At 44.9% G+C, this 26385-nt stretch overlaps 1 protein-coding gene across 1 annotated transcript in view; it reads left to right on the forward strand.

Annotated features, from left to right (window-relative positions):
- HMG20B (high mobility group 20B) overlaps window positions 1-26385 on the forward strand; it is a 311260-nt gene that overhangs the window by 131176 nt on the left and 153699 nt on the right. Inside the window, exon 7 of the mRNA XM_040417766.1 lies at window positions 1863-1941. Coding sequence (XP_040273700.1) covers window positions 1863-1941 — 79 coding nt within the window. The remainder of the gene's footprint in view (window positions 1-1862; window positions 1942-26385) is intronic.

The raw sequence follows: 26385 nt of genomic DNA on the forward strand, positions 1-26385 counted from the left end.
CAAACGCCTAGCAGGACAACTAGTGCAATGTGAACAAAGCCAAGACTGTAAGCCACACCCATATCAGACCCTGTGATGGAGGTCACCAGGTGCAAAGGAGTGTTTGAATGCCAGGTAACGGCACATACACTACATATAAAACAAGACAAAAACACAGAAATATAGTGGCAATACTGGAGGAGCGGCTCAACCCCTAACACTGTAGCGGTTTTACATTGGGGGAGCAGCCCCACCGCATGTGGACCGCATCAAATGACTATCCCCAGCAAAAAATGCATACGGTGGAGGATGTCGGCGCGGTCCACATGCACCACAAGGGCATCCTACACAAAACGGAGCATTGTGCGGATGTAAATACAATCATATAAATCACAGAAAAAATGCACCAAACGGATATGCCACTGACTATACTGGCTAGTCATAAATGCAGATATTAAAAGCTGAGACTTTCGCCAATATATTCCTGTCAGGAAAATATCGGAGCCCATCATTGCACCACGTCACGGTCACTCAGCATGGCAAAGGGTCCTACCACTACGCTACCTATGGTGTGAACACGGTCTGAATCCCATTTACTCTAACTAGCTTCCCTGTCCCTTCTGAAGAAAAGCATCCCCACAGCATGATGCTGGCACCTTGTTTCACGGTGCACAGTGTTAGTTTTCTGCCACACAGGACAAAAAGTTCAACTTTGGTCTCATCTGACCAAAATACTTTCTTCCAAATATTTGCTGTGTTCCTCACATGGCTTGTGGCAAACTGTAAGGCCCCTTTCGCACGAGCGATTATTTTGCACGGGTGCAATGCGTGATGCGAACGCATTGCACCCGCACGGAATCCGGACTGTGTACATGTGCGTTGGTTTTCATGCATTACTTATGCGTTGCGTGAAAATAGCAGCATGTTCTATATTCTGCGATTTTTCACGCAACGCTGGCCCTATAGAAGTGAATGGAGCTGTGTGAAAATCGCATCCGCAAGCAAGTGCGGACGTGATGTGTTTTTCACGGATGGTTGCTCCCATGGTTGCATTAAATCGCATTGCACCCACGCGATAAAAACCTAACAATTGAACTTGATCGCTGGAAAAACTGACTTTGTTTGCGAAATCACTCACTTTTCACTGAACGCATTCGCAACGCATCCAGACCTAATCCGCACACGCTCGTCTGTAAGGGGCCTAAAGGGACTTCTTATGGCTTGCTTTCAAAAATGGCTTTCTTGACTATCTTTTTTTTTTTCTAACCAATCTCTGCTTTACACTTCCCCACAACGTTATCCCTGACCTGTCTGGTGTGCTTATTGATTTTTTATGATGCTGTTTGATCACTGATGTTCTCTAACAAACCTCCTGAGGCCTTCACAGAACAGCTGTAGTTATACTAAGAATAAATTACACATAGGATTCTGGACTCTCTTCACTAATTAGGTGATTCTTGAAGGCAATTAATCACACTGTATTTTATTTAGAGGTATCAGAGTACAGGGGGCTGAATACAAATGCACACCACACTTCAGATTTTTATTTATTTAAAATTTTGAAACCCATGTATTCTTTTTACTTCACACAAACTGTACTTGCTACTTTTTGTTGGCCCATCTCTATCTCTCTCAAATACTAATAAAATACATTTACGTTTGTAGGTGTAATGCAAAAAAAAATGTGGAAAAGTTCAAGAGGTATGAGCACTTTTTCAAGGCATTGTATTTGTCAGACTGGCTGTCTGGCTGCTTAGCCTCCAGCGCCTATCTTTTCTGTCTTAAAAGTTCTTCTATGCTGATTTATGTCCAAATCAAAATTCAGCTCTTGGCTCGTTTGGGTTGTCTGTGGCATCATTAAAGCATACTATCTTTATTTTCAGGCCACAGATTCTCAGAATGAAATTCTTTCTGCTTTTGATGTTCCAATTTTTACAGAAGAGTTCTTGGACCATAACAAAGGTGACTATTTAATTATTCCGTTAATTTTAATTTTTGTTTTACTAATCTGCAGGTTGAATATTTAAAAGTCACCACATCTCCAGAAATCTTGAGAACTCATGTAATACATTTTTATTGCACATCATCAGTCAAATATGTGTCTACACCTGAAACAACTGAACTTAACCCCTTCCCGACACTTGACGCAAGTGACTTCCCGCATTTGGACGTACTATTACGTCATGGTGATTGGGCGGGCACCTGAGCGGTGCGCGCCCGATCACTGCAGGGTCCTGGCAATCCCTGATAGCCGGGCCCCTGCTGTATCCCCTGGCATCGCTGTAAAAGCTGATGCCGGCAGATTAACCCCTTCTATGCTGCAGTCAGCACTGACGCTGGCATAGAAGGGGTTTGCGGCGGGTGAGGGAGCCTATCTGGTCCCCACGTTGCTGTGGTAGGGACCCGATGAGTGACAAGGCAGCCCGATGCCGTGCAGAGGCTGCCCAATGCCTTGCATGGCATCGGGACCTGCCTTCTACGGTGGCCGAGGAGATCCAGCCCCAGGCTGGGTCTCCTAGGCAACCTGTTGGTGTATTACAGATGTATCAGACCCCCAAAAGTTGAAGTCCCAGAGTCGAACAGAAATAAAGTTTTTTAAAAAAATGGGTTTTTAATAAAAAAATAAAGTTTCAAGTAAAAAAAACTGTCACCTCATCCCACAAAAAATGAGCCCTTACATAAGACAATCGCCCAAAAAATACAAAATAAAACTATAGCTGTCAGAATATGGAGACACTAAAACAAAATTTTTTTGTTTCAAAAATGCTATTATTGTATTAAAGTTAAATAAATAAAAAAAGTAAAGATATTAGGTATCGCCGCATTTGTATCAACCTGCTCTATAAAAATATTGCATGACCTAACCCCTCATGTGAACACCGTAAAAAAATAAAAACAGTGCCAAAAAAGCAATTTTTTGTCACCTAACATCACATAAAGTTCAACACCAGAATCCCTAAAATAGTACCAATCAAACAGTCACCTCATCCCGCAAAAAATGAGACTCTACCTAAGGTCAAAAAATTAAAAAAGCTGAATTACTTAATCAATAAACATATTTTTCTAAAAAATAAAAAAAGCTATGGCTCTCAGATTATGGAGACACTAAAACATAATTTTTTCCATATCATCACCATGACAGCCACAAGGAGATTGACCCTTGACCTCTGTAGGGGCAGTGTGACGGTATCTCTGTGTCTCACCGCCTTGTAATTCCTTAGTTTCAATTAGTTGAAGAATCCCCCATTCACCAAATAAGAAATCGCTGGTAGCGCTGAATAATTCCACATATGAGCCAAAGCTGGATACTGGAACAAGACTTGACTGGAAGCACCTCACATTCAAAAATACTATTTCTTTTATTCCCTGCTCCCATGCAAGGGAGACACCCACAACAAACCTACATTAACCCAGAACACAAAGGTTACAACCCACATAACATCCTCTCGTCTGCCTGTGATATAATCATGGTACACCCTGGTTAACATAATCATCTCAGGCAGGACAATACACAATGTCCTCTGTCCTGGAGACAACCGAGGTGTAATTCCATTATCTCTCAGGACAGAGGGCAATCGCCAATACACACAGATAGACAATGGAACAGACATCACCACTCAACCTATGCAATGTCCCACCCTTTACAATACACATAGACATGTAACATATCCCAACCTGGCACGAATTAGACCAGGGTTCAAAAGTTAGTGAAAGTCTTTTAAGCAGGGAGCGGAAAACATGCGAACCACCATAGAAGGACATCCTTTACAGGCAGGAACAGAGAAAAGTTAACATGCCCCCCCCCACCCCACACCATACACCAGTGTTTCCTGTCCCTACAGAGGCCAGGGCAGAGAAAGGTGAAGAAAGAAGTTGGCATTTATTGATGTGTATCTCCCAGTGAGGAGAAGGGTGCTGTGGCACTTATCTTGAACCACAGGACATGGGGTGCTCCCTGCTCGCCGGTGGTCTAGTACCAACGCTGGGCAGGGGAGAGACGGGAGGGCTCGCTGATCTGGAGCCTGCTCCCAGGGTAGCGTCCTATTCCTTGGCCCTGGTGGCTTAAAGAGCGCCCTGGTGGCTTAAAGAGCGCCCGGCGCATTAGTGTATTGAATGACGTCACTTCCGGTGCGTTCAGGAAGTGACGTAAGGAGGCGGGCGACGCGCAGTGTTTCAAATGCCAGCCGGCAAAACGAGGAGCTGCGTGTGACTGATCTGAGGTCTGGTGTTTAGAGATGTCAGACCCGGAACCACAATCGCCGAGAGAGCTTGATGCTCCTACTCAGCCTCCTGTAAGTTCCCTGTGGGGATTGTTCTTTTTCTATGGCACTCATTTGGGGTTGGGGTTCACACTTCATATTTGTCAGGGTCCCCTCTGATTATTGCGCACAGCAGTGGTGCACCTATTTCGCAATACGTATGTCCATCCGTCTAAATTTTTGGGTCTGTTCTCGCCTCATATGTATCTAAGAAGGCTGTTTAGTACCAACGCTGGGCAGGGGAGAGATGGGAGAGCTTGCTCTGATTGATCCGGAACCTGCTTCCGGGGTAGCGTCCTCTTCTTGGCCCTGGTGGCTTATGCTGGAAAGAGCGCCCGGCGCATTAGCGTATTGGATGGCATCACTTCCGGTGCGTCCAGGAAGTGACGTAGGAGGCGGGCAATGCGCAGTGTTTCAGATGCTGGCTGGCCAAACGAGGAGCTGCGTGTGACTGATCTGAGGTCTGGTGTTTAGAGATGTCAGACCCGGAACCACAATCGCCGAGAGAGCTTGATGCTCCTACTCAGCCTCCTGTAAGTTCCCTGTGGGGATTGTTCTTTTTCTATGGCACTCATTTGGGGTTGGGGTTCATCCTTCATATTATTCAGGGTCCCCTCTGATTATTGCGCACAGCGGTGGTGCACCTATTTCGCAATATGTATGTCCATCCGTCTAAATTTTTGGGTCTGTTCTCGCCTCATAGGTATCTAAGGAGGCTCAGAAAAAAAACAAAAAAACTGCAAAATGCATTTCATGTTTTAAAAGGTTACCAGACAAATACCCCAAAAAGAAATGCAATACTGCGGGAGGAACGTGTGTCTCTAAGGGCCGAAGTTTGCTCCATGATCCAGGAGGAGGTCAAGGCTTCATTATCCCAGATGTCGAAATCTGACCAGGGACCCTTACCTCCAAAGAGGCAAAAAATAATTCCACCCTCCTCTTCTGATTCAGTGCATGGGTGATGATGCTTCCTCTTCCAGGAAGCGGGAGGAGGAAAACCCTCTTTCGGAAGGAGAGATCCCAAAGGGCAGTAAACAATTCTATTTTGCCTCTGAGAAGATGTCGGATCTCCTAAAAGCTGTGAGAGCCACCATGGGGGTGGAGGACGTTCAAAAACTTCACTCTATTCAGGAGGAGATGTTTGGGTGTTCCCAATTAATGAAAACATTAGGGATATGATCTTAGGGGAATGCTCAGACCCTGAGAAGAGACTAGGGGTATCCAGAGAATATAAGAACTGTCTATTGCAGGTAAGTAAAAGAAAACGGTCCTGGAGACATATGCGGTTCCTCTTTCAGCTTTGCTTTAATAGTTGATCAATTCACAGACATCACCACATTCCACATGACATAGCGTTAAACGCTATGTCATGTGGAATGTGGTGATGTCTGTGAATTGATCAACTATTAAAGCAAAGCTGAAAGAGGAACCGCATATGTCTCCAGGACCGTTTTCTTTTACTTACCTGCAGCCTGTTACGGGAACACTCCCCCAGGGCCTCTGGAGCCGGGACCATATTTATTACGGAGGTGAGCTGGATAAAGTTTTTTCTATAAGAACTGTCTATTGTTTGTTCTGGCAGAGTCTAAACTATTTGACTAGATCCCTAAGATAGACATACAAGTGGCCAAGGTCAATAAAAATACCTTATTTCCCTTTGAGGACGCATCACAGTTGAGAGACTCCATGGAGAGGTAAGCAGATAGCTTATTATGCAAATCTTGGGAAGCCTCTATGTTTAATCTCCAATCTAACATCGCTGCGACCTCAATAGCGAGGTCTATGTACCTCTGGCTGAACGAACTTAAATCCCATTTGAGGAATACGACACCCGGGGAGGAGATAATAAATTCTATCCCCCTACTTAAATCTGCAACAGCCTTTTCAGTCAAGGATGCAGGTCTTTCTGATGCGGCACATCGTGCCCTTTGGATGAAATCCTGGTCCGGGGACAAAACTTCAAAAATGAAATTATGTTCTATCCCTTTTTTAGGTGAATATGTTTTCGGGCCAGACAGGATACTTGAAAAGGCTTCTGAAGCGATTTCCTGAGGATAGAACTTCTAGGAGGGACGTGCCCTTTCGTTCCTTTCAGGGACAAGAGAGATCCTACAGAGGGAAAGGAAAGTCAGGTCGCTGGAGTTACCCCAAAGGAGGTAAAAGGAAAGGGTTTCTCCTTAACCCCCAGAGTAAACCCAGCAATAAACAATGACGCCAGAGTCGGGGGGGTTTTGGGGGGGGGGCTGGAGACTGAAGAATTTTCTATCTGCCTGGGAAAATATAACCTCAAATTCCTGGGCCCAGGAAGTAGTCCGAGCGGGCTACAACATCGAATTTTCTTCAGTTCAGGTTTTTTATATCAAATCTGGGGTTGAGGAAAGCTCAGAGCGGCATTTGGCAGAGTATCAAAGACCTCAAAGAGCTAGGTGTTGTAATTCAAGTCCCAGTCTCAGAACAGGGTCAGGGATTTTGCTCCAGGCTCTTTCTGGTAAAAAAGAAGGAAGGATCATTCCGTATGATTATAAACCTGAGATACCTCAACAAGTACATTACTTACAGGAAATTCAGGATGAAATCCCTGGGATCTCTAATTCCCCAGCTGAGCGAAGCTGGCCCCCCTTCAATCAGCACAAACAAAAACTCCAGTGTGTTTCTTTAGTGCTACGTTTGTGCTGTTTTGTGCCGCAAAAATTAACATTTGTGCTGCTTTTATTTTAAAGATAATAGCAACTGTTTGTTTCAACATGATGACATCACCAGCCCCCCTACAACAGCAAAAAGACATGAAACTTGCTAGATGGTTAGTGCTACGTTTGTGCTGGTTTGTGCCGTTTAAATCTCCATTCTACCTCCTTTCGTTTTCAAGTTATTAACCATTTATTAAAAGGTCACCAAAAAGGTCACTCATCCCCCCATCACAGCCAAAAGACACAAAACCGGGCCAGTTGGTTAGTGCTACGTTTGTGCTGGTTTGTGCCATTTAAATCTACATTCTACCTCATTTCGTTTTTGAGTTATTAACCATTTATTGAAAGGTCACCAAAGGTCACCTAGCCCCCCATCACAGCCAAAGGACACGAAACTGGGCCGGTTGGTTAGTGCTACGTTTGTGCTGGTTTGTGCCATTTAAATCTCCATTCTACCTCCTTTCGTTTTCGAGTAATTAACCATTTATTGAAAGGTCACCAAAGGTCACACAGCCCCCCATCACAGCCAAAAGACACGAAACTGGACTGGGTGGTTAGTGCTATGTTTGTGCTGTAGAAATTAACATTTGTGCTGCTTTTATTTGTAAGATAATAGCAATTGTTTTGTTGTTTTTTTTTTTAATATGATTCCATATTTGATGCCATATAAGATGATGCCATATTAGATTGCCATAGCACTAGCATTGGAATATATGAGAAAATCGCATATTTCCTATGGAGCTCTATTACAGGCTATGGCTTCATAGGAAATACTATGCAGCAGCCTGGGTTTCATTCATAGAGACCCAGGCAGCTGCAGGTAGGCTTCTGCTCCCCTAATGGCCAGACGGGGGAGTCAGAGCGCAAACCGAAAGTGAAAATATTAACATTATTATGCTATTAAAACATTATGGATATTGCAAAAAGCAAAAGTCCTGACTAGCCAGATGTGTTTGATTACTTTTGTTGTGTTTATTAGTACCCCTAACACCCTGGTGGAGGCAGTTATTCCTTGCTATACTCCATACTCAGCTTAGATTGTCTTTTGCTAATGCTCCTCCTCTTTCCTCGGCTCTGTAAGCACTGCACACAGCACCCTGGTGGAAGGCAGTAATACAGCTTAAGTAACTGCATACTAGATATTTTGACTGCTACCTGAGAGATTACAGGGTAAATCAAGGTAATTGAAGTTTAACCCTCTTTTGCTTTTGTTGTGTTTCTCAGTGATGCAATCATGTTAATAAAATGTGTTCTGGTTCTGTGTTAGTGAGAATTGAAAGTCTATGTAGCAACATACAGAAATCCAGGGGTGGACATACTGCCTGTGCAGCCGGTTCAGCTGCACAGGGGCCCTCCAGCTCAGCTGTTTTTGCGTCCATAGGACGCACAGACAGCTGATTGTAATGGTAAAGCAGGGCCGCTTCACCGTTCATTACTTCATCCAGCATGTGGAAGGGGCCCCCTGGCAACCTGTGTCTCACTATCTAACTTTAGTCTGTATCTAGGATGCGCTGCCTCCTGGTGTGGACTCTAGGGCAGCATCATGAGGAGTTTTAAATGAGCTCAGCCAGGCCTGTGCTTGAGCCACTTCACTGTGTCGGTAGGTAGCTCCGCCTCCCGTCTAGCCATCAATTAGGAGGAAGCAAGTGATGACTGGAGTCTGCCTGTGTGCCCACTGTCCCAGCCTGATGCTGAACTTGACTTGGTATGTTATTTTTTTATCCCACCCATCACCCCTGTCCTGCTCTGGCCCTCCTGGTGACTGTCCATTAGGACGCATTCACACAACCATGCTGTGTGTTGCAGTCCTCGAATCGCGGATCCGCAAAACACAGATGCCGCCCATGTGCCTTCCACAATTTGTAGAACAGAACTGGCCAATTATAGAAATGCTTATTTTAGGACATGCTCTATATTTTTGCGGGGCTGTGGAATGGAACAGTGGTTGCGATCAGCACACTGTGTGCTGTCTGCATCTAACTCTGCCCCATTGAAATGAATGGGTTTGCACCCATTCCGCCAAATTGCAGAATGGATGCGTAACCACTCATTCAGTCATGTGAATGAGCCCTTACCCTCACACTGAGTCTACATTCACAAGATCTAATGTATTTTGTGGTCCGCAGATCGGAAAGATATGGATGCGATCCATATATATTTTTGCAGACCCATTGACTGAAGTGGGTCTGCAGTCCGCATTTTATAGAGAAGCATAGGACATGTCACATTTTCCATCTTGTGTAGAACGGATATATAGATGCAGAAAGCACATAGAAGTCGTGCTTCCCGCATCCAGTCGTGCTTCCCGTTCCCAGCAGCTGGGAACATGCAGACGAGTCTCACTGTAATATCAGGAAGGCTGCTGCTGGGTCCTCGCGGACGTGTCCTCTACCGGCCAGCCTCCTTCACTGCTGGCGACCGTTTCGACCCCCTCCTGCTCTTTTGTCTACCATTTGCGCTCGGAGAAGCCGCTCCATCGTGCCCCCCGATTGTTACTCCACTGTCATGGTCGGGGCCCGTTTTTCTTTCCTGGGCCCAGGGGTCAAGTCCTGGGGAAAAAAGTGTGGGAACTCACCCAAGATCCACTGCAACCTTCCCCCCCCCCCCCAAAAAAAAATAAACATATATTTCGCTGAAAATTCAGTGCAAAATTTATTGTAAAGTGCCAGTTTACACAAACAACTGCAAAATTAACATGAAATAAACATGGAGATCCCAGTGCCAGCTGCCTTGGTGGTGGACGATTGGCATATACTTCTGCTGTGGCCCACAGCATAAGTATATGCCAATCGTCCACCAGCAAGGCAGCTGGCACTGGGATCTCCATGTTATTGGTCAGTTAATACATCAGGGACCCCCTGGCATGGGGCCTGGGCATAGCTAAGTGCAAACTGGGTGATCCATAGGCAGGACCGGGTGGCTGCCCTCATCCACCAGCCCGTCCCTAATGCCAGTCAATACCCCCTTAGGAAATCTCTCATCAGATGTGAGAGCAGCAGCGATCGATCAGCCAGGATTAATGTGCACAGTGGGAGGCCTCGCTTAGGCAAGTGACAAACTGCCCCCCTCATTCTTAGGCAAGTGAGAAACTCAGCTCTGCTACATCTACAATGAGCAACTACAACAAATGTAATGCCAAACTGCAGTTCCTCTATGTGATGCCTTGGATAGCTTCCACTGGACCCACAGGCTGTGGGTCCAGTGGAAGCTATCTGAGGCATCACAATCGCATAGAGGAACTGCAGTTTGGCATTACATTTGTTGTAGTTGCTCATTGTAGATGTAGCAGAGCTGGGGTTGTCACTTGCCTAAGATTGAGGAGTGGGGGGGCAGTTTGTCACTTGCCTAAGGCCAGGGTAAGGGGGGCCTCCCACCCAGGCTGTGCACATTAATCCTTGCTGATCGATCTCTTCTGGCCTGCTGCTGTGCTGCCTGCAGTCACATCTGATGAGAGTACTGACTGAGATAAAAGAGGGGGTATTGACTGGTCTGGTCTGGGGCTGCTGGCCACCGGCGCTCCCACCAGGCGGGTTAGGGCCCCCGGACTCACTCAGGGACAGTCACAGACACTTAGACTGGTCTGGACCGGACCACCAGGACCCCGGTCCGGTCGGATGGTCCAGCCACGCTCACCTCAGCAGACAGTCAGGCAGGGGCGTACACAGAAATCATTGGGCCCCATAGCTTTTATGCCTTGCAGGATAGCAGGAAATCTGAGTGACATTACATGATGTAATAGCACCCAGCTTTTCTGCTCTCCTGCATGGCACATATGGAGAGACATGAGAAAGCTGAGTAACACAACTCCCACCTACCCTCATATCTTCTCCTGCCTCTGCACTTGTGCCATGCAGGACATCAGGAAAGCTGAGTCACATTACATAATGTAGTGACACCCAGCTTCCCTCCTGTTCTGAATGGCATATGTGCAGAGGAATAGCCTGGGAAAGCTGAGTGACCCCCCCCCCCCCCCTCCACACATACACCTCTGCACTGTCCTCACCTACAAGTCGTCACTTACTTCATTACTGGTTGTGGCAATCCAGAGGAATCAGGCGGGGGCGGAGCTAACAGACAGGAGGCGGGGCTAGGAGGCGGGGCTAGCAGACGGGAGACAGTTAGGAAGATAGATGCGGGGGGGACTCTCCTCCACTGCAGGGCCCCCCCTTCCTCACGGGCCCCATAGCAGCTGCGTGGTCTGCCTATATGGTAGGTACGCCAGGCAGTCGCAGGCTCAGGATAGGAGGAGGGGAGCTCTCAGCCAGGAGGGGGGGGGAGTCAGTCAGTGAGTCTTCCGTCCTCAACTGAAGCCGCTCCCCTTCCCTCCTCACTTAGCCTGCCCTGCACAGTGCGAGTCATGCAGGGCCTCGCCTCCGCTCCGCCCCCTGTGAATCTGATTTCACCGCTTCCCCTCCTGGTCCTTTTGCCCTGAAAGGGAACGGCGTTCCTGCCATGAAAAAAGTGCAGGAACGCCGTTCCCACGCGTTCCCCCTCGACTCGACCCCTGCCTGGGCCCCCCCTCTCAAGTGCCCTAATGGCGGAACGCAAGGGCCCGTTCACGACGGCGAATGCTACGACCCTGGTAGTTCCACCACTGGATCTCAGCATATACTGGAATCCTCCTGAAGAAGCATTGGCGAAACGTACGTCGAGGAGTACGCTTGACAGAGAGAGCCCACACACAGACCACTGGACATTGGTTAGGTGAGCAACTTAGATCGATCCGATACATTTACTTTGATTATGCATATACAACTTCATTTATTCAGATAAGATACAATTTAACATATGAATGTCATTTATGCTTGCCATATACTCATGTTTCATTTGCTTCACACCGGAAATAGGTGTAATACTATGGCTAGATGCAGCTTTAAATAATACATGCTGATCTAGATTCCTGATATGTGGCACCCTGAAAGTGATTGAAGCAATTGAAACAATCTAAATCTACCAACAGTGGATGTATTGTGGACTGTCTCTTGAAGCACGCTGTATGGTCTCTACACTTGTTTGTATGTTATTTTATGTCGTAATAAAATTTAACTTTATTAGGTAAACATGTGTACCGATTCTCTTTGTTAATTTATATGTTAAGGAGGTGCACCCTTGTTAATACAAGGCTGTTTTGATCCAGTTGAAGTATATACTGGGCAATAGACTGCTATATACTGAGTTTCGGGTCACCAGAGGACCTTAGTTTATGTTTTCCTATGACCCTGAACAGAACTATGGGCAAAACACATTGGCCCATAGTTCCCCTTTAAGTGTACGCTTGAAGCACTTGTAGCTTTTACTTATACATGCGGTACAAGGTAGGGGTGAAAATATTAAAATGTAATATCGCCAAAACCAAACTGGCACAAATATTTTTTAAGACATAAAGGTCGCACAAAGGAATGGTACATTCATTCACAAATTTAAAACCATGGGTTGCAAAGTGGGCAGGGGTTGAGGTGACATGATCTAAAATATAATGCACAATATCTCAAAAACTAATCCCAAGTTGCTCTACTGTGCATGCACTGGTTGGGATTTTCTTTTTACAGAATATGATGTCTAGGGAGGCCTCTAAAGTTGAGGGAACTAAGACAGGGTGAATGCAGAACTGTACCCCTCCCCCTTTTTATACTTTGCATGCCAGGAGGTGGCTAGGGGCCCCTGTAAAGCTGGTGGCTGCTTTCCGGGGGCCTGTCATGACACTGTCTTGATCCTCTCAACTTTGAGGATGCTGGAGGCCTCCCTGGATATTATATTTCATCAGAATCTCCAAACAGCTGTACTGCACATGCGCAGATTGCAGCTGACTAAAACGTTCAATGTGTTGGCTAATTTGACAGAGAACCGGCACAAATGAAACACAATGGATTTTTAATTTAATAGATGCATCCAAGCAATGTCACATAATTTTATATTCATATTGTTTTACAGATGCCCAGGGTACCAAAGTTTTCCAGGGAAGAGATTGTTAGAATCATTGCAGAGAGAAAATTAGAAATTGTTAAAGATGGCAAAATTGCTATGCCATCAGCCAAGGTGTGGGAGGAACTAAGTAAATATCTGAAAGGTGATATATCCTCCAAGGCTCTTTACACATTAGTTAAATTAAATAGATATAATTTGTACCAGAAGCTTGGCTTGGAATGTGTGCAGACAAAACAGGCCCCTGACCAGAAATTATTAGATGAAACTGATGAGAGCACCTCTAACTCTGAGCACAACAGTGAGCTACCTGAGGATAGAGAAAAATTTGATGTAGTCCTGTCTCCTGAGAAGTGGAAACAAGTTTTTCCTGAGCCTGTAACTTACCGTTGCAAGGACAGCAAGTATTTCAAAGGCTGGAACTATGAGGTCCTTAGACGTGGTGCATGGACTCATGTAATCAATGAAGCCATCTGGTTTTCCAAAAAATATCCATGTACATGGGTCTTTAAGAGGGCAAAGGTGTTCCCATCAGGAGAAAACTACATAACAATTCATGGATCATGCAAAGAATGTAAGGCAGGACTCTTTGTTCACTGTGGCAAAAAACCTAACAATGATGAACCATTAACATTGAACTGCGAAATATATAACAAATGTGAACATCTCCACTCTGGGAAATCAAAAAGAATGCTGTCAGGGGATCTGCGTGTTCAAATTTCCAGTGAATTGTGTGAGGGCAAGAAGGATCCAAATATATGGCGTGCATCTGAAGCTCTACGGCTTATGGATGTAGGGGACCCTGAGCCAGGCCATTTACATAATTTGTCAGTTTTGAGAAAAGTTAAACAAGAACAAAGAAATCGTGAAGTTTTTGACAAAGACCCACTTATATCTGTCCTTCACATGAAATATTCATCGCCCTATTACGGCAGTGTACATGAAATTGGACTTGACAAATTTTTTGTTCATTATTGGTCAACATCACAAATGTATGTGTACAAAACACAGTCTAAACAGCATTCCAGTGTTGTTGCATTTGATGCCACAGGTTCCCTTGTCAAAAAACTGAAACGTCCACAAGGTGTGTCTGGACACATTTTTTTGTATGAAGGCGTACTGATACCTGGAAGTACGGAGGAATCCATGAAGGTCCCAGTAGTTCAAATGCTGTCTGAAAAGCATGACATAAATGCAATTTCATATTGGCTAACGGAATGGAAACGTGCAGGTGCTCCTCTGCCAAAAGTAACAGTATGTGATTTTTCACTGGCTTTACTTGGTTCCATTGTGAGAGCTTTTACACCATTCCCAGACCTTGTGATGTACATAAACCATTGCTTTGGAGTGTTGATGCAAAAGGAATCTTCCAAACTGCCTCCTTGCTTTGTTCGAGTTGATGTTGCACATTGCATCAAGCTAGTCACCAGGTGGGAATGTCTGAGAAAAAAAGGCAGAAGAGTCAAAGAATTTTACATAAGGGCTGTAGCACAACTCATCACATCGGTATCCCTTGCTGATGCCAAAGATCTCATCAAGGCCATTTTTGTAGTTGCTTTAAGTGAAGCCGAAGGCTGTGATGAAATGGGAAAGCCACTAATGTCAGAGTCATGTAAAATCTTCCTGAAAAAAAGAATCGCTAAAGGATGAGTCAATTTGCCCGCTGAAGAGTCTGAAGATGAAACTGACATCCTAAACCCAAAAGAAAAACTTGATGCATGCTCAACAGAATTAAAGCAAATCGGTAGTCCACTTGTGTAATGAATGCAAGTTGTTAGCTGCTGACAATGGTGATAGAGACAACTTACATTTTTTACCTGAAATTGTTCCTCATATCACATGGCTTGTTGTTACCTGCCACTCTGGACTGGAATATTGGTTCCATTCTTCAAAACTTTTAATGTCACAGCAAGTTCTGCTAGTGTTGAAGCGGAGTTTAAGAACTTGAAGCACTCTGTTCTGAAACCTGAAACCTTGCCAATGCGAGTCGACAAGTTTCTTATCCATCACTTATCATACATAGAAGGACGTATGAGAATATCAGCTGCAAAAGACAATATTTCCCCGGTGTTACCACAAACAGTTTGTGATGATACGGTCATAGCTGAAATCTGTATAGAAAATAAGGAGTCCCTTTACCCAGAAGATAAGGTTGTAGAGAATTGGAGAGGACTTGCTATTTCTCCAAAAAAACGAAGGAGTACATATTTTTCCCGTTGTACAGAGTGGTTGCATGCAGACACATCAGTCCATCAGTCTCAATGAAAAAGGCAAAAATAGGTTTAATAAGGAATGGCAACATCAGAGACCTGCAACCTGTAAAGGTGTGTGGACACACAGTGAGAGTCACAAACACATGTCCATTTGATGCATTTTGTCAGTGCCTTTGTAGTGCCTTTGTGACAGCACATCCTACAGTAATTATGTGACTCAAGAAATAAGCAATGTAGAATGATTTCAGCTTGTGAAAGCCATGGCAGAAAAAGGTGTACAAAAAGAAATTTACATGCTGAGAGGTAAAATCCTAAGGGACATATTTGGAGCAGAACAAATAAAAGCAGGACTCCAGCTGGTTAAAGCTGAGTGCAACATATCATCAATAATTTCAAATGTGTTCTCAACAGTGCCCAGTATAGTGGCTGAGAGCAAATGTTCTTCAGAAGCATGTTCACGACATGTTGGAGCATCAAGAAATATTGCATGTGTATCAGTTGACCAAGACACATTAAAATCCAGAGGAGTTTCAGCTCTACAAGATGCAGTCAACAAACACATTAACTTACAACCTTCAAAATGCCTGTCGCGCATCCATGATGTGAAACATACACCCATGGAAATGCAGTTTTTTGACCCTTCAGTTTCTGGAACTGTTCTTTGTAATGGTACAGTAGGACACACCTTCAAAACAGGATAGCACCTTTGGATTGACACGGACATAAGACTCTGGGCAGCTTGTGAAACACGAAGCAGAGGTTCACACGAAAGATTTCTTGAAGCAGAACTTTCTGAATTTCCAGCCTACCTTGAATTAAATGAGAACAGGTTCACTTTAAGAGCTGTTGCATTTTGCCAACCAGCTACCAAAAGCTCTCTAGGCTATTACATAGCCTACTGTAAAAGGTCTAATTACGCATGGGAAAAATATGATGATTTGACAAATGGTATGGCAGTGGTAAATTCACATACCAAGATCTGCCCCCATACTGTTCTGTACACAAGAGGTAGCTGCTTGTAGTCCACAATAGAATACACCAGCACTGGACAATATGTGCCAGAAGTAAATCACTTTTTATTAAATTGACACATACATCAAACAGCCAACATTTCGGGGTCATGCAGGGTCCCTTCTTTTGGCCAACATAGTGACGGTCACTATGTCGCCCAGAAGAAGGGACCCTGTATGGCCCCCAAATATTGGCTGTTTGACGGACACAGCGCCATCCATATTGTCACTTCAAGCACCAACCTCTTACTCAAGGTCTGTACACTGTATGGAGTGCTGATGATTTTGTATTATTAGCTGCTTGTAGTTCCAAGTTACTATTTGTTAAGCGTAGGTAGCAAAGGTTTTAGCTTGAGATAATCTACTTTTTTATGCACTTCCCATGGACAAGTGCAGTTACCGTTTAATGAAGACTGCGAAAAAATCAGGACTTAATATGGATATCTCTATGTTTGGGTTTATTTGTTCTTTATTTGTCATTGATTTTCATGAAAACTTTATGATCTTTAGTTTGTAAAATGATTTGTAGAATAAAAATGTTTGAGACACATTTTACTATTCTACTTCTTGATAGTTAGTATTTATTTTTTTGGCTGTAGCTATAATCATTCTTACTTCAAGTGATGTCAGTCCACATTAACTTGTCTTACTACCTGTGTAAAGTTAGTATGCTTCAGCCCTGTTAATGGAGTTCATAAAATTAAGCAGCACAAATGATAATTTTTACAGCACAAATGCAGCACTAACCAACCAGCCCGGTTTTGCTATTATCTTACAAATAAAACCAGCACAAATGTTAATTTCTACAGTACAAACCAGCACAAACGTAGCACTAACCAACCGGCCCAGTTTCGTGTCTTTTGGCTGTGATGGGGGGCTAGGTGACCTTTGGTGACCTTTCAATAAATGGTTAATAACTCGAAAACGAAATGAGGTAGAATGTAGATTTAAATGGCACAAACCAGCACAAACGTAGCACTAACCAACTGGCCCGGTTTTGTGTCTTTTGGCTGTGATGGGGGGATGAGTGACCTTTTTGGTGACCTTTTAATAAATGGTTAATAACTCGAAAACGAAAGGAGGTAGAATGGAGATTTAAACGGCACAAACCAGCACAAACGTAGCACTAACCATCTATCAAGTTTCATGTCTTTTTGCTGTTGTAGGGGGGCTGGTGATGTCATCATGTTGAAACAAACAGTTGCTATTATCTTTAAAATAAAAGCAGCACAAATGTTAATTTTTGCGGCACAAAACAGCACAAACGTAGCACTAAAGAAACACACTGGAGTTTTTGTTTGTGCTGATTGAAGGGGGGCCAGCTTCGCTCACCTTAATTCCCCTAATAAAAAAGAACGCATGGATGTGTACTATGGACTTAAAAGATGCTTGCTATCACATCCGGATCCACCACAACTCGCAAAAATTTCTAAGATTTGCCATAAAAGACCAGTAGGGCAACACTTGCCATTTTCAATTTACGGCTCTTCTATTTGGAATTTTCTCGGCTCCCAGAATATTCACCAAATTGGTGATAGAGATGGTCGCATTCTTGAGACAGAAGGAGCTGAATCTGATCTCCTATCTAGACGATATCTTACTAGTAGGAGATACGGTAGATTAATTACTAACAGATCTAGACATCTTTTTATCTACTCTAAAGGAGCTAGGCTGGATCGTCAATCCTCAGAAATCCTGTCTACATATGTCAACCAGGGTACGGTTCCTGGGAGTCCTGGACTCGCAGTCACAGACCACCTTCCTGCCCTCAGACAAGGTTCAGGCTTTGGGGGAAAAAATCAGGTCCTTCCAGAGGAAGAGAATCTGTTCTGTGAGAGAGGCTATGAATTTGCTGGGAACATTGACAGCCTGTATCCCATCAGTAATGTGGAGGCACCCGCATTCCCGTCCCATGCAGTCCTGGATTCTGGACATCTGGGACAAACAACAAAGGTCGCTAGACCACAAAGTTCACATTCCAGGCTACGTAAATACCTCCTTAAACTGGTGGAGGGTTAGCAGCAATCTATCACAGGGAGTGACCTGGAGGATGTCTCCTTTTGTCCAGATCAAGATTGATGCCAGCCAGTCGGGCCGGGGTGCAAAAACTGGGGATTCCTGTTACCAAGGTTCCTGGGCCCTTTCGGTAAACAGCCAATCCTCAAACTTCAGGGAGCTGAGTGCAGTGTGGGAAACATTTAAAGGTGGCAGAAGAAACCCTCCAGAACCACCACCTGAGGATATTGCCGGACAATACAACGACAGTGGCCTACCTCTCGCATCAAGGAGGCACAAAATCAAAGAAGCTCCTAGACCTTTCAAACAAGATATTTCACTGGGAACAAAGGAACGTGAACAGAACAGAATTGCTGTGTCACGGATGAAGTTAGCAGATAGCTGGAACATATAAATAAATGAGCGACTGGCTTGATCCCAAACTAAGGAGCTTATTGGTGAGCCCTATAAAACCCTAAGAGCTCTCCCTGACTGCTATGCACATGCAAGGGTCTGTATGGTAGACGATTGCATGCCCGCGTACCTAATACTGTGTGACACCTGAAAAGCCTATAATAGTGAGGGGACACGACCACCGGCTCCCTGCACTTAATACGGACGGAGTCAGGGTCACCTAGAATCAAGCCAGCAAGGAAACACAATAAAGTAAAAGACTTATCTGTACAAACAGCAGAAGCAGCCTCCAGCAGTGAACACCTCATCCAGGAAGTAGTATAAACCGCAAAGTGAGGCAGTATGGGAGGGATTATAAAGGAAGCAGATTAGTCAAAATAAGTGACACCTGGCAGAAGGAAAGAAGATGAGAAAGTGAAACCAAAACAAAGAACATCATACAAGAGGTAGAGAAAAACGTCTGCCAGATCTTCTCACAGAACTGGCGGTGACAGTACCCCTCCCTCTATGGGTGGACTCTGGACACTCAGAGCCCACCTTCTCAGGATGAGACCTATGGAAAGCCATGATGAGACGAGTGGCCTTAATGTCCGCCACTGGGACCCACATCCTCTCCTCAGGACCATAACTCTCCCAATGAACGAGGTACTGAAGAGAACCGCGGATAATGCGAGAATCCACAATCCTAGAGACCTGAAATTCAAGATTACCATCAACAATATTCGGAGGAGGTGGCAAAGAGGAAGGTACAGTGGGTTGGACATAAGGTTTTAATAGGGACTTGTGAAAAACATTATGGATCTTCCAAGTCTGAAGAAGGTCAAGACGGAAGGCAACGGGATTGATGAGGGACAAGATCTTGTAAGGCCCAATAAACTTAGGACCCAACTTCCAGGAGGGAACCTTCAGTTTGATATTCTTTGTAGACAACCACACCAGCGCAGATATGTCTCCAGATTCTGATTGACGCGTTCGGTCTTACCATTCGACTGCGGGTGAAAAGCAGAAGAGAACGACAACCGAACCCCCAAGCGAGAACAGAAGGCCTTCCAGAATCTGGAAACAAATTGCGTGCCCCTATCAGAAAAGATGTCTGAAGGAATGCCATGCAATTTAACAATATGATCAACAAACGCTTGCGCCAGCGTCTTAGCATTGGGTAACCCAGGAAAGGGAATGAAATGTGCCATTTTGCTAAAACTGTCCACTACCACCAGAATCACAGTCTTCCCCCGAGGAACAAGGCAGGTCCGTAATGAAGTCCATGGACAGATGTGTCCAAGGACGGGAAGGAATGAGTAACGGGAGGAGAGAACCCGATGGCCGTGAATGAGGGACCTTGGCACGAGCGCAGGTCTCGCAGGCTGCCACAAAACCCTCAACTGTCTTACAAAGAGCCAGCCACCAGAATCTCTGAGCAATGAGATCCACTGTGGTTCTGCTCCCCGGGTGCCCAGCAAGGACAGTATTGTGGTGCTCCTTAAAAACCTTGTGTCGTAAAGCGAGAGGCACAAACAACCTCCCAGGAGGACAAAGATCAGGAGCCTCTGCCTGGGCTGCCTGAACCTCTGCCTCCAAATCAGGATAAAGAGCAGAGACCACCCCTTCAGCCAAAATGGGACCCGGGTCTTCAAAGTTCCCCCCTCCCGGAAAACAACGTGACAGGGCATCCGCCTTCACATTTTTAACCCCAGGGCGGAACGTAACAACAAAATTAAACCTAGAAAAGAACAAAGACCATCTGGCCTGTCTCGGGTTCAGACGCTTGGCCGATTCCAAGTGGTCGGTAAACACGTTAATAGGGTGTCTAGCTCCCTCTAACCAATGGCGCCATTCCTCAAAAGCTAATTTGATGGCCAACAACTCCATATCTCCCACATCGTAATTTCTCTCTGCGGAGGAGAGTTTCCTTGAGAAAAAGGCACACGGTCGCCATTTGGCAGGAGAGGGACCCTGAGATAGGACCGCACCCACACCCACCTCAGAAGCATCCACCTCAACAATGAAGGGCAGAGAGACATCAGGTTGTACCAAAATGGGAGCGGCAGCAAAACTCTCTAATACTAGAAAAGGCTTTAAGCGCATCTACCGACCACGAGGAAAATTCCACCCCCTTTTTAGTTATATCAGTGAGTGGCTTAACAGAAGAATAATTCAAAATGAACTTTCTGTAATAATTGGCAAAACCTAAAAACCGCATCAGCGCTTCTGATTCTCAGGAAACTCCCAATCAAGCTCAGCACAGACCTTCTCAGGGTCCATCCGAAAAACCAGAAGCGGAGAGAAGAAAACCAAGAAATTTAATCTCCAGAACCGCAAACACACATTTTTCCAGTTTATCGTATAATTTATTCTCCCGCAGAATCAGCAAGACCTGACATAGGTGGTCCCGATGAGTATTGAAATCAGGAGAAAAAATCTAAATGTCATCTAGATACACCAGACAAATTTCCCCATTAAATGATAAAAACTGCTGTTCACAAAATGTTGGAAGACGGCCGGAGCATTCATCAAACCAAAGGGCATAACCAAATTCTCGAAATGACCCTCAGGGGTATTGAAGGCCGTCTTCCATTCGTCCCCTTCCCTGACCCTGACTAGGTTGTATACCCCTCTTAAATCCAACTTAGAAAAACTTTAGCCCCATCAATCTGGTTAAACAGGTCCGGGATCAGAGGAAGCGATATGGGTCACGAATCGTGATACGGTTCAGCTCCCTGAAATCCAGACAAGGTCTTTAAAGAAGCATCTTTTTTCTTAACAAAAATAAAAACAGAGGCAACAGGTGACTTCGAAGGTCGGATGTGTCCCTTTCTCAGGCTCTCAGAGATATAAGTACGCATAGCGACTCTTTCAGGTTGGGAGAGATTGTATAGTCGTGATTTTGGCAGCTTGGCGCCTGGGATGAGATTAATAGGGCAGTCGTACTCCCGGTGAAGGGGAAACTCCTGGACACCACTCTCGGAAAACACATCCGAAAATTCAGAGAGAAAAGATGGCACAGTCTTGGTAGAAACCTCTGAAAGAGACGACGTGAGGCAATTCTCTCTGCAAAACTCACTCCAACCATTTATTTGCCTTGCTTGCCAATCAATGGTGGGGTTATGTTTAGTGAGCCAGGGTAGCACCAACACTAGAGGAGTAGGTAATCCGCTTAAGACGAAACATGACATATCCTCAACATGAGCGTCACCTACAGTCAAACGGATATTGTGAATTATGCCCTTTAACGATCTTTGAGAAAGTGGAGCGGAATCGATAGCAAAAACAGGTATATCCTTTTCCAAAGTGCATACCTGGAAACCATGCGTTGTTGCAAATTGATTATCAATGAGATTGACAGCTGCTCCACTATCTACAAAAATCTCACAAACAATGTTCTTGCTGTCTAGCGCCACCCTGGCAGGTAGGAGAAAACGGGAACTACAAGCAAACGGCAAACCTTCAATTTCCGCATCAACCTTGCCATTAGTAGCAAATAAAGTTTTTAGAGGGTTTTTTTTGTTTTGTTTTTATTACCCTCAGAAAATGCCATGAATCTCCTAGAGGGGGAAATCTTAGCCAAATGATTTATACCCCCACAACAGAAACAAACCCTCCTCTGAGAGCTGAATCCTCTACTCAGAGGAAAGAAAACCCAGCTGCATGGCCTCCTCTTCAGAGGGGATTGAGACAGACTTAGACCCCTGCGCACTGAATGAGACAGCCCCACTGTCCTTGGGCTGAATATGACACCTGTCAATACGAACAGCTAGAGACATGGCTGACTCTAACGATGCTGGTCTCTCATGAAAAGCAAATGCATCTTTCAATCTTTCCGAAAGACCATGGCAAAATTGACTTCGAAGTGCAGCATCATTCTAACCAGTATCAGTTGCCCATCTCCGAAATTCAGAACAATATATCTCTGCGGACTGTTTACCCTGGCATAAAAGACGCAGTTTAGATTCAGCCAGAGCAATACGATCCGGGTCATCATATATCTGCCACAGGGCTGCAAAAAATTCATCCACCGATTGGTGGGGCCGAGATGATGATCCCCACCCTCTGCTCCTCATCACCAGAGGAATGGGGAAGTAGGCGAGAATGGAGTTTGCAAGCCTCTCTAAGGCAAACAAAATTCTCACTACCCCTGGAGAACGTATCCGGGAGAGAGATCTTAGGCTCGGAACAAACTCCATGACCGCCAGCAGAACCGGTCACCTGAAACTGAGACACAGTTTTACGGAGATCTGCTACCTCCAGCGAAAGACCTTGCATGCGGTCAATCAAGGCAGAAACCGGATCCATGCTTAAAGGGACACTGACAGGCCAAATCAGCATATATAGTTAGATATATGACATTACAGGTCTTATACAGTCTTTTAAAAGCATATAAGTATCCCCCCTGTCCACCTTATAAAGAGCGAAATATAAAGTTTTATAACCTGCTTGTCCGGTCACCAATCTGCCCAAGGGGCGGCGTTTCATGTGAAAATGCGCCCAGCCAGCCTTCCCAATTGCCGTTCTGAAGCCCCGCCCAGCTCATCAATATTCACTTTGCTGGGCGGCGGCTAGAACTCTCCCCAGTCCCAATCCTGCGCATGGGCAATTCAATTGTCTATAATTAACCCCTTTGACGATGTGAGTGAGCAGCGCAGAGCGCTGCTCTGAACAGTGCATGGCTGAGGCTGCAGCTGCCTCGAAGACGCAGGCAGGCTGTGTGTGTACGCAGGTGCGATCTAACCACGGCGGGGCGCAGGCGCAGAAGATTGGGCATGAACAATGCCCGGACAATTGAATTGCCCATGCGCAGGATCGGGACTGGGGAGAGTTCTAGCCGCCGCCCAGCGAAGTGAATATTGATGAGCTGGGCGGAGCTTCAGAACGGCAGTTGGGAAGGCTGGCTGGGCGCATTTTCACATAAAAAAAACGCCGCCACTTGGGCAGATTGGTGACCGGACAAGCAGGTTATAAAACTTTATATTTCGCTCTTTATAAGGTGGACAGGGGGGATACTTATATGCTTTTAAAAGACTGTATAAGACCTGTAATGTCATATATCTAACTATATATGCTGATTTGGCCTGTCAGTGTCCCTTTAAGACGGTTATGGCGGTTTATAATGTCACGGATGAAGTTAGCAGATAGCTGGAACATACAAACCGGATTCCAAAAAAGTTGGGACACTAAACAAATTGTGAGTAAAAACTGAATGCAATGATGTGGAGATGGCAAATGTCAATATTTTATTTGTAATAGAACGTAGATGACAGATCAAACGTTTAATCCGAGTAAATGTATCATTTTAAAGGAAAAATACGTTGATTCCAATTTTCACGGTGTCAACAAATCCCAAAAAAGTTGGGACAAGTAGCAATAAGGCTGGAAAAAGTAAATTTTGAGCATAACGAAGAGCTGGAAGACCAATTAACACTAATTAGGTCAATTGGCAACATGATTGGGTATAAAAAGAGATTTTCAGAGTGGCAGTGTCTCTCAGAAGCCAAGATGGGTAGAGGATCACCAATTCCCACAATGTTGCGCAGAAAGATAGTGGAGCAATATCAGAAAGGTGTTACCCAGCGAAAAATTGCAAAGACTTTGCATCTATCATCATCAACTGTGCATAACATCATCCGAAGATTCAGAGAATCTGGAACAATCTCTGTGCGTAAGGGTCAAGGCCATAAAACCATACTGGATGCCCGTGGTCTCCGGGCCCTTAAACGACACTGCACCGCAAACAGGAATGCTACTGTAAGGGAAATCACAGAATGGGCTCAAAAATACTTCCAGAAACCATTGTCAGTGAACTCAATCTACCTTGCCATCTGCCTTTGCCAGCTGAAACTCTACAGTGCAAAGAAGAAGCCATTTCTAAGCAAGATCCACAAGCTCAGGCGTTTTCACTGGGCCAGGGATCATTTAAAATAGTGTGGCAAAATGGAAGACTGTTCTGTGGTCAGACGAGTCACGATTCGAAGTTCTTTTTGGAAATCTGGGACGCCATGTCATCCGGACCAAAGAGGACAAGGACAACCCAAGTTGTTATCAACGCTCAGTTCAGAAGCCTGCATCTCTGATGGTATGGGTTTGCCTGAGTGCGTGTGGCATGGGCAGCTTGCATGTCTGGAAAGGCACCATCAATGCAGAAAAATATATTCAGGTCCTAGAACAACATATGCTCCCATCCAGACGTCATCTCTTTCAGGGAAGACCCTGCATTTTTCAACAAGCTAATGCCAGACCAGATTCTGCATCAATCACAACATCATGGCTGCGTAGGAGAAGGATCCGGGTACTGAAATGGCCAGTCTGCAGTCCAGATCTTTCACCTATAGAGAACATTTGGCGTATCATAAATAGGAAGGTGCAACAAAGAAGGCCCAAGACGATTGAACAGTTAGAGGCCTGTATTAGACAAGAATGGGGGAGCATTCCTATTTCTAAACTTGAGAAACTGGTCTCCTCGGTCCTCAGACGTCTATTGAGTGTTGTAAGAAGAAGGGGAGATGCCACACAGTGGTGAAAATGGCCTTGTCCCAACTTTTTGGGGATTTGTTGACACCATGAAATTCTGATTCAACATATTTTTCCCTTTAAAATGGTACATTTTCTCAGTTTAAACTTTTGTTCCGTGATTTATGTTCTATTCTGAATAAAATATTAGAAGTTGGCACCTCCACATCATTGCATTCAGTTTTTATTCACGATTTGTATAGTGTCCCAACTTTTTTGGAATCCGGTTTGTATAAATAAACGAGCGACTGGCTTGATCCCAAACTAAGGAGCTTATAGGTGAACCCTATAAAACCCTAAGAGCTCTCCCTGACTGCTATGCACATGCAAGGGTCTGTATGGTAGACGATTGCATGCCCGCGTACCTAATACTGTGTGACACCTGAAAACCCTATAATAGTGAGGGGACACGACCACCGGCTCCCTGCACTTAATACGGACGGAGTCAGGGTCACCTAGAATCAAGCCAGCAAGGAAACACAATAAAGTAAAAGACTTATCTGTACAAACAGCAGAAGCAGCCTCCAGCAGTGAACACCTCATCCAGGAAGTAGTATAAATCGCAAAGTGAGGCAGTATGGGAGGGATTATAAAGGAAGCCGATTAGTCGAAATAAGTGACACCTGGCAGAAGGAAAGGAGATGAGAAAGTGAAACCAAAACAAAGAACATCATACAAGAGGTAGAGAAAAACGTCTGCCAGATCTTCTCACGGAACTGGCGGTGACATGCGGACGTGTGAATAGAGCCTTATACTAAGACTAGATCCGGGGTTCGTTCCCAAGGTAGTATCCGACTTCCACAGAGATCAGGAGATCATTCTCCCATCTTTTTGCAATAATCCTAAAATTTTCGGGGAGAGTTTCTTTCACACCCTAGATGTTAGACGAGCAGTTCTAAAATACTTGGAGGTCACAGAAAACTTTAGGAGGTCCAATAGTCTCCCTGTTCAGTACTTGGGGAAGAACAAAGGGAAGAGGTTGTCTAGATCTTCCATTGCTTGATGGAATAAGTGCACAATTTCCCATTGTTTTGCCACTCAGGGATTTTCTTGTCCGACTAACCCAGGGATGGGCAAACTGCGGCTCTCCATCTGTTGTAAAACTACAAATCCCATCATGCCCTGCTGTAGGCTGATAGCTGTAGGCAGACTAGGCATATTGGGATTTGTCATTTTACAACAGCTGGAGAGCCGCAGTTTGCCCATCCCTGGACTAACCTAAAAGCACATTCAACCAGAGCTATGTCCTCTTCGCAGGATGAAAGAGCAGGTGCCTCCTTGGAAGGCATTTGTAGGGTGGCAACCTGGTACAGTGAACATATTCTTATAAAGCATTACCGCTTAGATTTTTCAAATACTACTGATCTGTCTTTTGGACGTAAGGTCCTTTCGGCAGTAGCCCCCC

The sequence above is a fragment of the Bufo bufo genome, chromosome 2, assembly GCF_905171765.1.
Source record: "Bufo bufo chromosome 2, aBufBuf1.1, whole genome shotgun sequence".
NCBI lineage: Eukaryota > Metazoa > Chordata > Amphibia > Anura > Bufonidae > Bufo > Bufo bufo.